Consider the following 11253-nt stretch of genomic DNA (forward strand, 5'->3'; position numbering starts at 1 on the left):
CAGCCAGATTCCACTGCCAGGTAATGAGCTTCTGTCTGCCTAAACACCCCCCGTCTGGAAAAACGATGTTAAGGGAACATTAGGCAGGTTGCAAAGCCAAGCCCCCCAAAGTTAGGAAATGCCAGAAGTGATGCCAGCTTGTGCCCGTGCGTTATGGTACAGTCTTTCCTAACCTTATCACGTACTATTTTTTTCCACAGGACACGGCCTCATTCAGTGCACAGGATGGATGGTTTTCACTTACTGAGCAGCTATTCAATATTTCGGTTTCTCCGGGTTGTTCAGAGTCTGGCCCCAGGCCTTAGCCGCTGCATGCTATCCAAACCCAGCTCTGAAGACAGAATTATTCATTTCCTCATGGGCTTTTTTCTCTGGCTCTCATCACTGTAGTGTCTGATCGCTTCGCAGACATTAGTGGATTTATCTTTAGCCCTGTGACGTGGGGATGATACTATCCCCATTTTACAGCTGGGGAATTGAGGCACAGAGAGATTAAGGTAAACAATTTCCACTAATTTTGGGTGCCCAATTTGAGACACTTAAGCCCTGGTTTTTCAGAGTCCTTAGCTCTGTATGTTCAAAGCCCAGCTCCAGTTGTGAGCACTCAGCACCTCTGCAAATCAGACCCCAGGGTGTCAAGTTGGGCACCCAGAAAATGAAGCGCGCACAATCAGTGACCACCTCTGAAAAGTTTGGTTTAAGGGACTTGCTCAGAATCACAAAGAAATTCTGTGGCAGAGGCAGGAGTAGAATCCAGTTCTCCAAGGCAGCTTTCAACCGCCTTAACAGTGAGATCCTCCTTTCTCTTCCTGCAGTCCCCTGCCTCGGTCACTACAGACCTTTTCACTTCTGCAGCAAATAAATCAGGATTCAACAGACCACAACCTCCTTCATTACACAACCCTGACTCATCCCCAGGGCAGATCCATCCTGGGCATTGAATGAGGCAGGCTTGTGGAAAAGATAAGATGTAATCCTGTAATTAACGCCTGTATCATACTGTGCATGCACAAGGGGGCCACATTAAGGCTGCAAAGACCCCCTTCATTCTGGCACTTTCTTTTTCTTTAAGGGATTATTAGTAGTATTTTATTATTTAAACTGTACTTTGTATGTATTTGTTGATTCTGGCATTCTCTAACTTGTATGCTTGACTTGGCAACCTTAACAATGTTCTTTGAATGTCATTTGGTGTGTGTGATTTACTCGGTTTATTGACAAGCAAACTGAAAAAAAACCCAGCAGTTCCATCATATTGTCACCCGGGTGGGTCATCGGCAGGATTGGAACCTTTAGATCCATCGCCCGACCTCTGCCATGTGTGCTAATGGAGTTACTGGAGTCCGTCAGTAGTAGGTTGTCATCTTCTGTGTGAACCAGCACTAGAGGGGGTTGGGACTGTTAGCCAGAAGGTTTCATGGATATTTGCTGACAGTGGAGGAATGGTGAGACTCAGGGATCTTGGGTTCCATTCCAGCCTCTGGAGGGGAGTGTTCTCTGATGGGTGCAGCCTCTATGCCTATTTCCCTCAAGCTTAGGGTGACCAGATGTCCCAGTTTTATAGGGACAGTCCCAATTTTTGGGTCTTTTTCTTATATAGGCTCCTATTACCCCCCCCCCCGTCCCGATTTTTCACATTTGCCGTCTGGTCACCCTACCAAGCTAGACTCCTGATGTCCCTTTCCCTCCAACAGGCCCACATTCTTCTCCTTGCCCCACTCTATCCCAGTCTCCTTGCCCAGCTGGTCCCAGAATTCCCCTAGTTCCTCCGCAGATCTCAGGTGCCCCCCTCTGCCCTGGGCATCCCCCCCTGACTCTTCAAAGTGTGTCCCCCGAAGAGTGGGTGCATGGGTGTGCCTGTACAGTCTAAGACCGCGATTCAGGAAAGCATCTCCGTTCAGGAAGGTACTCAAGCCCCCACGCTTCTCTTTGAAGTCCCTGTGAAGTTCCGTGCTTTGCCACAATCTGCATCATGTAGTTGTTATGCCGTGGCCCTCTCCGTGGTATCTGACTGCCTGTATGTGTGTGAATGCATTCACACCAGGACGTGCCCTTCCTGGGCATTTCCCATGGAGCCCAACAGCTTCCAGATCGGCTCCCATTGACTCCTGATGCGCAAGTGTGACAAAGCCACTCCCGGCATGCTCTGTATCTTCTTTCAGGTCCTGCCCGATTATCTCAAGGGGCTTTTCAACATCCTACCTCCCCTGCAACCCAGCGAACAGCAGTGCCAGCAGGTCTCCAAACTGGCAGCCCTCCAGCACCGGGCCAAGGACAGCATGTACCTGCCCACCGTGTAGGTACCCTGGGCATGGTGGCGCTTGGGTGCTACCCTGCTAATCATGGCTTGTGTCCCATCATGGTGTGTTCGCACCTTAGTGAGTAGGGAGCCCCGGCTAGTGGCTGGAGCAGAGCTGCCAGAACTCCTGGGTTCTGTTCCACACTTTGCTGCTTACTCATCGTGTGACCTTGGGCAAGTCACTTAGCCTCTCTCTGCCTAATGTTGCACGTGTGTGATACGTACTGCCACCTCCCAGAGCTGCTTGGCTCCATTGTTTGCAGAGTGCCTCCCGGTCCTCAGAGGGCGCGTGCTATAGACAGACGAGGTGTCATCGGCGTCGGTATGACCTGACAGGCCACCCCAGAGTCTGTCTTCACTACAGTCAGCCCAGTGTCTTATCTGGGTTTTGCCCCTAACCCACCTCCCATCCACACACACACAACCTCTCAGCCGAGTCTAGTGGTGCTTTCAACCCAGGCTAGCTGGCCTGGCTGAGGCTCTGGGTTCGAGTCCAGGTTCTGCTTCCACTCAGGCTGCTAATGCACCCACTCTGCAGTGAGGACACTGGCTAAAGAGTGCGGTTAGTCCTCCAGTGCCTTCCCACAATTCCCCCCCATGCTCAGGACAGACAAGTTCTCCCACAATTCACTGGGAAAGAATTATAGAGCGGCTCGGCTGACTGCAGCACCAAGAACAATGGGGCATCCCCCCAGCAGAACTGGTGAGACACAGGGAAGGGGGGCACAGCACCAGCATGGACACAGGAACTCGGGTTGGACATTGCAGTGGGGTTGCTCACACCAGGGCAGCGCTAAACCCGGGTGCTCTGACCCTGGTGCTGATCACCTGGGCTGTCTGCGCAGGACATCCCCCCACAGAGAAATGGTTGCATGGAATGAGAAGATTCAAAATTCCGGTCTCAAATCAGAGCATTAACTATTGCTGTTGCGGTGAATTAGATCCCACATGTACTTTGGGGGCTGGGGAATTCCTGGAATTTGAGTTACTATAAAAAAATCTCCTGGAAGGTGAAGCTTTTAGAGGAGTGCAGAGAGCTTGCAGAATTGCTGCCCCGAGGGGAAAGGAGAGGGAGACTTTCTACCACTTACATAAGCCCTAAATGAGAAGAAAGATGAACTCACGTAGGAATTTCAGTTCCAGACCAAATGCCAAGGACTGAGGGGCTGTTGGCCTAAGGCTGCTTTGTGAACTTGGGTTTTCTGGTAGCAGTGACCTCGTGGCTCAACTCCAAAGTCCTCCAGTCTTATTAAACTGAGTGCGTAGCTGCTGTGACCCTGCCCTGCAATCTGATCCATGTGGGTATGCCTTTGCAGAGCCCTACTGACATCAGTGAGATTCCCAACAGGTGCCAGGGTCCATCTACACAGATCAGCTTGCAGGATCTGGGCCTAGGTTTGCAATGTATTCAGACTGAACTCTGTATATATGTGCTTGTCTCTGGGTGTCAAGCTGTAGGACCCTGCATGGAGGTGCAGAGCTGTTCTGCTGACTCTCCCTGGTAACCAGACCAGGTGAGTCTCATTAGCACCACTAAGGAGCAGATCTAAGAGACAGCTAGTGGGAAGGGCAGGAGTCCTGCAGGGGGAAACACTCATCAGCCTGCTCAGGAAGGAGGCCCCAGTCCTTCAAAGACTTTTGCATGTGATTTAACTGGGTTCATAAAGCTAGGCGTGTGCGTGAGTCTTTGCAGGATGGGGACCTATGCTCAGAAGCACACTCCTGCTGTGCAGTTTTGTTATTTAATGGAGGCAGAGCCCCAGCGCGGGGCGGGACTGAGGCTGGACAATACCCATGGTGAATGTGCTGCATTAGGAGTGGGGTGGGGAGTGTCCCCTCCCCCCGTCACTGCATGAGAATGATTCAGGGATGAGGGACTCCCCACCTCATCAAGACACCTGGGACTTGCCAGTAAGGAGCCCCCCTGAGGGCTGAGCTCTGGCTGCTATTACCCAAGAAAGGGTCTTTGTTCTTCCCACCCCCTGGTTCTGTGCTGCCCCGGTGCTCAGCACGTACCCCGAGCTGGGGGATGAATGGGCAGCGCTCTCCCACAGTGAGTTTTCTGTCCCGCGACGTAGGCAGGGAGGCGTTTGCCTGGGGCTGGCTGTGACCTTTCCCTGGCTCTCTCCCTCCCGCAGCCACGAGGTGCAGGGTTACGTCCCGCCCCAGTTCTGCCGAGCGCTGAAGGCTCAGTCGTGGCTCAACCTGGTGCTGCATCGTATGCCGCAGGTCCAGGCCCTGAGCGCCCATCAGGCCAGAGCTCAGTTCCTAGGTAAGCCGGGACCGGGGCGGGCTCGCGCGGGAGCCGCTGCTGGGAGTCGGCCGAGCCGAGGATTGGGGGAGCGTTTTTAGATCAGAGGGGAACGTGGTCAAAGGCGGGGCAGGGCCAGGAGCGGAAGTAGCTGAGTGCTGCCCTGGTGTTGAGGGGCACGGCAACAGACGCCCCCTCCCTCCATGCCACGGCTGGGCCTTTGCAGCCACAGCTCTGGGTGGGTCTCGGCAGTGCCCCCCCAGGCACCTGCCATGCCCTCGGTGCCGCCTTGGGCGTCCTGCCTTCTGTTCGCTCGTCAGGGATGCAAAATGTTGCTGCCCAGACCGATTCCCAAGCGGGGGCAGAGGGTGGGGAGGAAGCAGGAGAGGCTCTTGGTCTGGAAGAGACCGTGTGTGCCGTGCTGGGTACCTGGCATGTCGAGGGAGGGGCGAGTTAGAGTCCCCCGGCCGTGCCCCCGCACCCCCACGCCCTGAGCCGTCAGCCAGATCTCCAGCAGAACCTGTCCAGCAGGCTCAAACAGCCCAGTTAACCCCCCTCCCGCCTCCATGGCTAGGCCCTGGCCTCTACGGGCATAAACCTTCACGAAGAGCCTCGTGGGGGACAACCTTCCCCTTCCCTAGGGGCACGCGGGAGCCCAGAGGGGGTGGGGCTGTTTAGAAGGGGGTGTGGCCAGATGCAATGATTGATCATCTCCCTCCCTTAGCAGCTTCCACCAGCAGGGCTGCAGGTCTGAATGCTGCCCCCCCACTGGGCAGTGGCAGTACTACCACCTGCCCCAATGGGGAGGATCAACTTGTCCTAGAGGGGACCCCCTTGTGGCTATGTCCCAGCCGATCATGGTGGCTCAACCCCCGGGTCGGGTTCCTGGCTTTGCTGACTGCACGTCGTCTCCGCAGGGCTCCTGAGCGCCTTCCCCACGTTCGGCTCTTCCTTCTTCTACATCCAGAGCTGCAGTAACAACACCATCATCTCGCCGTGCATCCTGGCTGTCAACCAGAACGGCCTCCACTTCCTCAACAAGGACACCCACGTAGGTGTGGGGGGCAGCAGGCCAGCCCCTCGCCCGGTCCCTCCAGGAGGTGCTTGCTCCTGACGTGCAGGGCACAGTTGCAGCCGAGGCCTGGTCTACGTGGGGGCTGGCTCTGGCCAGCGTGGTGAGACTCCAGGAGAGCTCACTGGGCCTGGAAAGAGCCAAACTGCCCCTGCCCCTGCAAGCTGGCTCAAGGCCTGCTGCCCCCTCTGAAAGGACAGAAGCCTGTCGGCCAGGCCCGTTGGCTGCTGGGTGACGTCTGCCCTGGGAGGGCTGGATCCAAGAGTGGAACCCATCGGGACTGGCATCCTGCGGGTTGGGAGTGGGGCCGTGGGCTCTAGTACATCACAGAGAGGCCCACCCCCCACCACTCCCCCGGGCTCAGCCGTGCGACTCATAATACGGCAGTGACCCGTGTGTTAGACACCGGAGCCTTCACTCTGTTGTGCAGTGGATTCAGATGACAGCTTAATTCTGCTGTCGCTGTGACCTGGCCGTTGGACCGGGCTAGAGGGCTAATCCCAGTGGCCCAGAGAGGCAGGATGTCCTGTACATAGAGTACATAGAGTGCCCACCCCATTCTCAGTATGCCTTTCAGTGCAAAGCTGTTGCCTCATGATATACGGCAATTTTCCCAAAGACTAATGGAGGTGAATTATTCAGGGGGCCCAAGGCAGGGATAGCTACTATTGCCTCATTGTTTCCGTGTGCTCCCCCGTCCCTCTGTCTGTATCCATCCGTTGTTTCCTGTCCTGTGCTCAGATTGGAAGCTCTTTGGGGCAGGGGCTGTCCTGTGTTTCTGGGTTTGTACAGCGCCTAGCGCAGAGGAGTCCTGGTCCATGACTCGGGCTCCTAGGCGGGATTGCAGTGCGAATGATAAATGACAGTAGCCGGGAAGGATGGGATGAACTGGTAGGAAGGAGCTTGTAGTCCATACATTGGGGCCGGGTCCCCGGTGGGGCGCGCGTATGAAGGAGCTGCGCATCCATCCCCAGGAGCTGATTGTGAAGTTCTCGCTGAAGGAGATTCAGTCCACGAGGACCCAGCGGCCCACGGCCGGCTCCAGCTACCCCTACGTGGAGATCATGCTGGGAGACTTGATGTCACAGAGGATGACGCAGCTGCAGCTGGAGCAGGTACGGAGTGCAGTTAAGCGGCTTGCCTTTCCCCCTCTTTAACCCCCTCGGCCCTGCCTAGATTCAAGGCCGGGCGCAGGGTAGTGCCAGGATGTGCTTAGGGGATGGGAGGGCCATGGCGAAGGCTCCCACGGTGTTATCGCCTCCCCTGAATTCACATGGCCATTTAGGCTCTTAGACTGTAATGTGACTCCTGATGGTTGGCTCCCCGGGGATTTGTGGGTCGAATGGCACAGATCCGAGGCCCCACTCCCCAGCCATGGGGCTTGCGGGATGCAGCCCAGCCTTCCTGGTTCCCCTCTACAGGGGGCAGGATGCCAGGAGCCCATCCCACCCCATCCCACCGCACAAAGCACCAGGGAGGGTTTCTGTGGCCTCTGGGAGCAGAGAGTGAAGGGTGTGGAGTTGCTTCCCCCCTCCCCACAAATGAGATGCGCTCCAGAGGGCAACATGGGCCCTCTGCACTGCACTCGTGAGATACCCTGAGCCCCTGTATTACAACACAGTAAAGACAGCAGTGTCCCTGGCTAGCGGGTTGGGGGAGCACAGAACCCCACCAGGGTGAGGCTCAGGGCAGGGAACGCAGACAATACCCCACAGAGGTCGCTCTACGTGACTCATCCTCTCTACAGCCCCCTTAATTCTCTCCTTGTCGCTTGTCTACCTACTGTCTTCTCCTGGCTTCTTCACCCGGATCTCTGAAGCTAAACCTTCAGATGGTAGGTAGCCGCTGCCTCCCCGAGAGAATGTTTGTGGGTTGTGTTTGGTGCGGGTACAGAAATACAGTAAAGCCAGCACTGTCCCCAGCCTGTCTCTTCCGGGATCACTGCACAAAAGTGCTTCCGCATGCACCACATACTCTGCCTTGGCAAACTAAGAGACACATCTTCAGACAAGTTAGGTGTGCAGCAGCACAGGCAGTGAGTGTGCATTTGTGCTAAGCAGCCTACTCTGCGTGTGCAGTTACCCACTTTTCACATGCTGTCCTGGTAATGCCGCACACAAACTAAGCACATCATTACAAGGAGTTCCTCATTACAGGGTTTGCTTTTTCCCTGCCTAACTTGCTTGGACAACCAGCGCATGGGGGCAGCTGCTTAAATACAAGGGAATCCAAGTGAGAAAAAGGCGGGGTGCATCTGTGCTGCAGTCAGAGGTGTGATTGCAGCCTGCATGGTAGCATCGATCAAAGCCAGCTTGAGAAACAACAGCAGTGAAGCTGTAACGAGACAGACTCCAGCAAGGGCTACTTGCTCAAGTATCTACCCACAGCCTTGGCCGAGGTTGGGCCACCCAGGCTGCTGGTGTTACTCAAGCTGGCTAGATTAAAGCTATCCCAGGTACGTCTACCCGCGCTGCAGTCAGAGCCCCCGATTGCCATCTAGATGTATCCTCAGAGTCTAAAACCCAATGAAATCCCGGCTCTGCCAGATGCCAGCTGGCCCAGCAGTGTCCAAAGTCTAATGCACCATTGCATTCTCCTTTTAACTGCAACATGAGGTCCCGGTAGATCATCTACAGGTTTTTATTGCTGGTGGACTCCTGCAAGGAGCAATTTCTATTCATCTCTCCAGGATGCAGAGGGGAAGGTGGCCTCATGGTTTAAAGCCCAGGACTGGGAGGCAAGAGAACTGGGGCTTGTTATTACACCTTTCCGACGCTCTCGCTACCAGTGTTTGGAGCTGCTCAGTGTCCCTTCTTGGACCAGGGCCGTGTTACACTAACTGCGTATAGTTTTGTAGCTCAGTGGCACTGCCAGATATGGGGAACGTGGGAGAAGCAGGGGATGCTCTGGTGCTGCCTCTTGTGATGGGTGGGTTGGGCAAAGGGCACCTCCAGTGCTGCCCCATGTACAAGGCCAGCGGTGTGAGGACATTTCATAGAAAGTCCAATCAAGCGCCAATGGGAGGCCACAGCGGAACAGTAACTAGAGGGAAGGACCAGCAGGGAGGAGGAGCAGAAAATCAGAGAAGCTGGGTATTGGTAACCATTACGGGCTCAGGCCTGGGAAGTGCTCCCAGCGACAGCAATAGGCGTGGGTGGCGCTCAGCACCCGGCAGGAGGCACTCAGCACCTCTCAGGATTGGGCACTGTGAGTACAACTGGGTCACACAGCATTGTGCCCCTGCAGGCAGGCACCACTTTCATTCCAATGCAACAAAACAGTGAGTCCAAAGGCAGCAAGGCACTCAGGAGGTGCATGCCGAGGGTTTGGCATTCGGCTTTCGCCACTGCGAGATCGGATGCCACACAACAAAATGGCCACAGCAAATTTCAGCAAAGGGGTGTAATTCATTCTAAGTCTTGCTGGGGGGGAACTAATGCTTGGGGGGGAGGGGAGGGTAACCCGAGTTAAAATGCTGCAATGCTCCATTGTGCTTCCTTCCCTCTTTAGGGCCTAGAGTTGTGCCGCGTGATCGCCACCCACATGGAGAGTCTGTTGTACGCTCGCGAGAAGAGACTCACCCTCCCTCCCAGTGAGATTACGTTGCTCTGATCAGGCATGTTACACACACGCACACTCGCACACTCCCTCCCTAACAGCTACTTGAGTGAAAGCCAGCATGGAGATAAGCAAATATCTCTGTGTCCTGGGAGAGGCAATGTAGACTAAATATAGACACTGATGGGACAGATTCCCAGCTGGTTCGAGTTAGCATAGCCCCACCGATTTCAGTGGCCTGGGGCTGCTGAGGGGCTGGGATGGGGGACTTACAGACCGTATGTGAGGTCTGAGGAGTGCAGAGTGTGGGGAATGCAGTCTGGCCAGTTAACAGGTGAACACAGATGCCTTAATTTATGTTTAATAACTGCCCTCCTGGACATAGGGTGTGACCTTTTTCCAGAATCAAGTGTATTTAATCCATTATTTTAGTAGCAACATATTAACAGATTGTCTTTGAGCAGGACATGCCCAGTTTTGCACATCTGCCTGTACCAAGGACCTGGCAATCCAACTGCTCGCGTGGTGCATACACCAGATGGCTTTTATTTGTGTTCGCTCCCGGTTTTTTGGCCTTGTTTGTCCTGTGATCTAATTCTCATTTTTATAAGTGTCATTGGCGCCTGTATTTGTATACTGGTCTGTAGCGCTGGCCCTGTAAATGGCTTCCCGTTTTTGTAACTTTTTTGCACTCAACGTTGCTTTGAGATTTTATTTTTGTTTCTAATTTGTGCAAAATTAAAAATTCCTTTTAAGTCCACAGCCGCCTGTCGTTTGGGTGTGCTGGGGAACCAAGTTGTTTCTCTTTCCTCAACCCAGGAATTGTTTAGGCCGCGGTTCTCAACTTCATCACCCCCTTCTGACATCAAAAATTACTACAGGACCCCAGGACGGGGGAATGAAGCCGGAGTCCAATGGAGCCCTGGCCCCCCGGAGCGGGGCGCAAACCAAAGCCCCATCTCCCCAGGCCGGGAGGCCAAAGACGAAGCCCTTGGGCTTGGGCTTTAGCTTTGGTCCCGGCAAGTCGAAGCCAACCCACTTTGAGGTCTTGACCCCTAGTTTGAGAACCGCTGGTGTAGAGCCAAGAGCGGAGCTTGCAGTCTAGCTTCAACTGATTGCCAGTGAACGCTACTATCAATGCTAGTCTAACCACCTCATAGACATTTATGCCAGGACACGAGTGTTTATGGTTAACCCTAGGCTGTATCCTAAGACAAATGTGTGCCAGGACTAGACTACTATTAACAATCGTGTTCATTAACTGGCCGTCAGTCAACGCAGGTTAAAAGAGGTCCCCAAACGCTAGTCCAGACAGATCCCCACAGAACAGTGGAGCGCTCGATGGTCATATTTGCACTCAGGTTGTGGTGACATTCGAGGATCGCTGCAGCTTCTCTGCTGCTAGCAACAGAGGCGGCGCTAGCCTAGACCAGCCACAAGTGCTTTACCGCCATGGCAACTAGGCCTTGAGAACCTGCAGTTTGTACGCTGCGATTCACTGAATCCAGTCAGGCCCTTCATCTGAATCACCGCATTTCTTTACACGACGGATGATCATGTGGTTAAGGCACAGGAATCCGGGTTATGTGCATGGCCCTGCCAGACTTCCCACGTGACTTTGGACACGTCCCCTAGGGATTACTGTGGCATTTAAAGCCGTGTCCAAGCTGCAGCGATAGCGCGAGCGTTTGCCAACGGAGCCCCTGCCCTATTGTAAACACAGAACAGCCTGGGTTGGTGACACGGCAGATTGTCTGCAAGGGACTCATAGTTAAAGGCTGCCAGAAACTTGGCAGACCCAGCAGCAGGCAAAACGTTAACAGCGACTCCCAAGAACCGAACCAGAGAGCTTTGCGTAGCATGACCTCGCCGTTCACCACGGACAGCCTAATGGTGTTACGTGAGCAGCCAGGTGCCCAGGGAGTTCTGAAATTCCCACTAGGAGCCTAGCTGCCTCTTTAGGCACCTAAATCCTGGCCCTAGGAGCTCCTAAACCAGTGAGTTCCTTGAGGCCAACGCAGAGGCTCCGGTTTCACATCGTACTCTTGGCATGGAGTGGGCTGGGGTAGGTTT

At 54.5% G+C, this 11253-nt stretch overlaps 1 protein-coding gene across 1 annotated transcript in view; it reads left to right on the forward strand.

Annotated features, from left to right (window-relative positions):
- The window catches only part of MYO15A (myosin XVA), an 86509-nt gene extending 76586 nt beyond the window's left edge, over positions 1–9923 (forward strand). Inside the window, 5 exon segments of the mRNA XM_054041085.1 lie at positions 2163–2296; positions 4438–4571; positions 5468–5601; positions 6597–6737; positions 9133–9923. Of these exon segments, the coding sequence (XP_053897060.1) occupies positions 2163–2296; positions 4438–4571; positions 5468–5601; positions 6597–6737; positions 9133–9234 (645 nt within the window). The 3' untranslated portion in view covers positions 9235–9923.
- Positions 9924–11253: the final 1330 nt, after the last annotated feature.

Source organism: Malaclemys terrapin, chromosome 10, assembly GCF_027887155.1.
Source record: "Malaclemys terrapin pileata isolate rMalTer1 chromosome 10, rMalTer1.hap1, whole genome shotgun sequence".
NCBI classification, from domain to species: domain Eukaryota; kingdom Metazoa; phylum Chordata; order Testudines; family Emydidae; genus Malaclemys; species Malaclemys terrapin.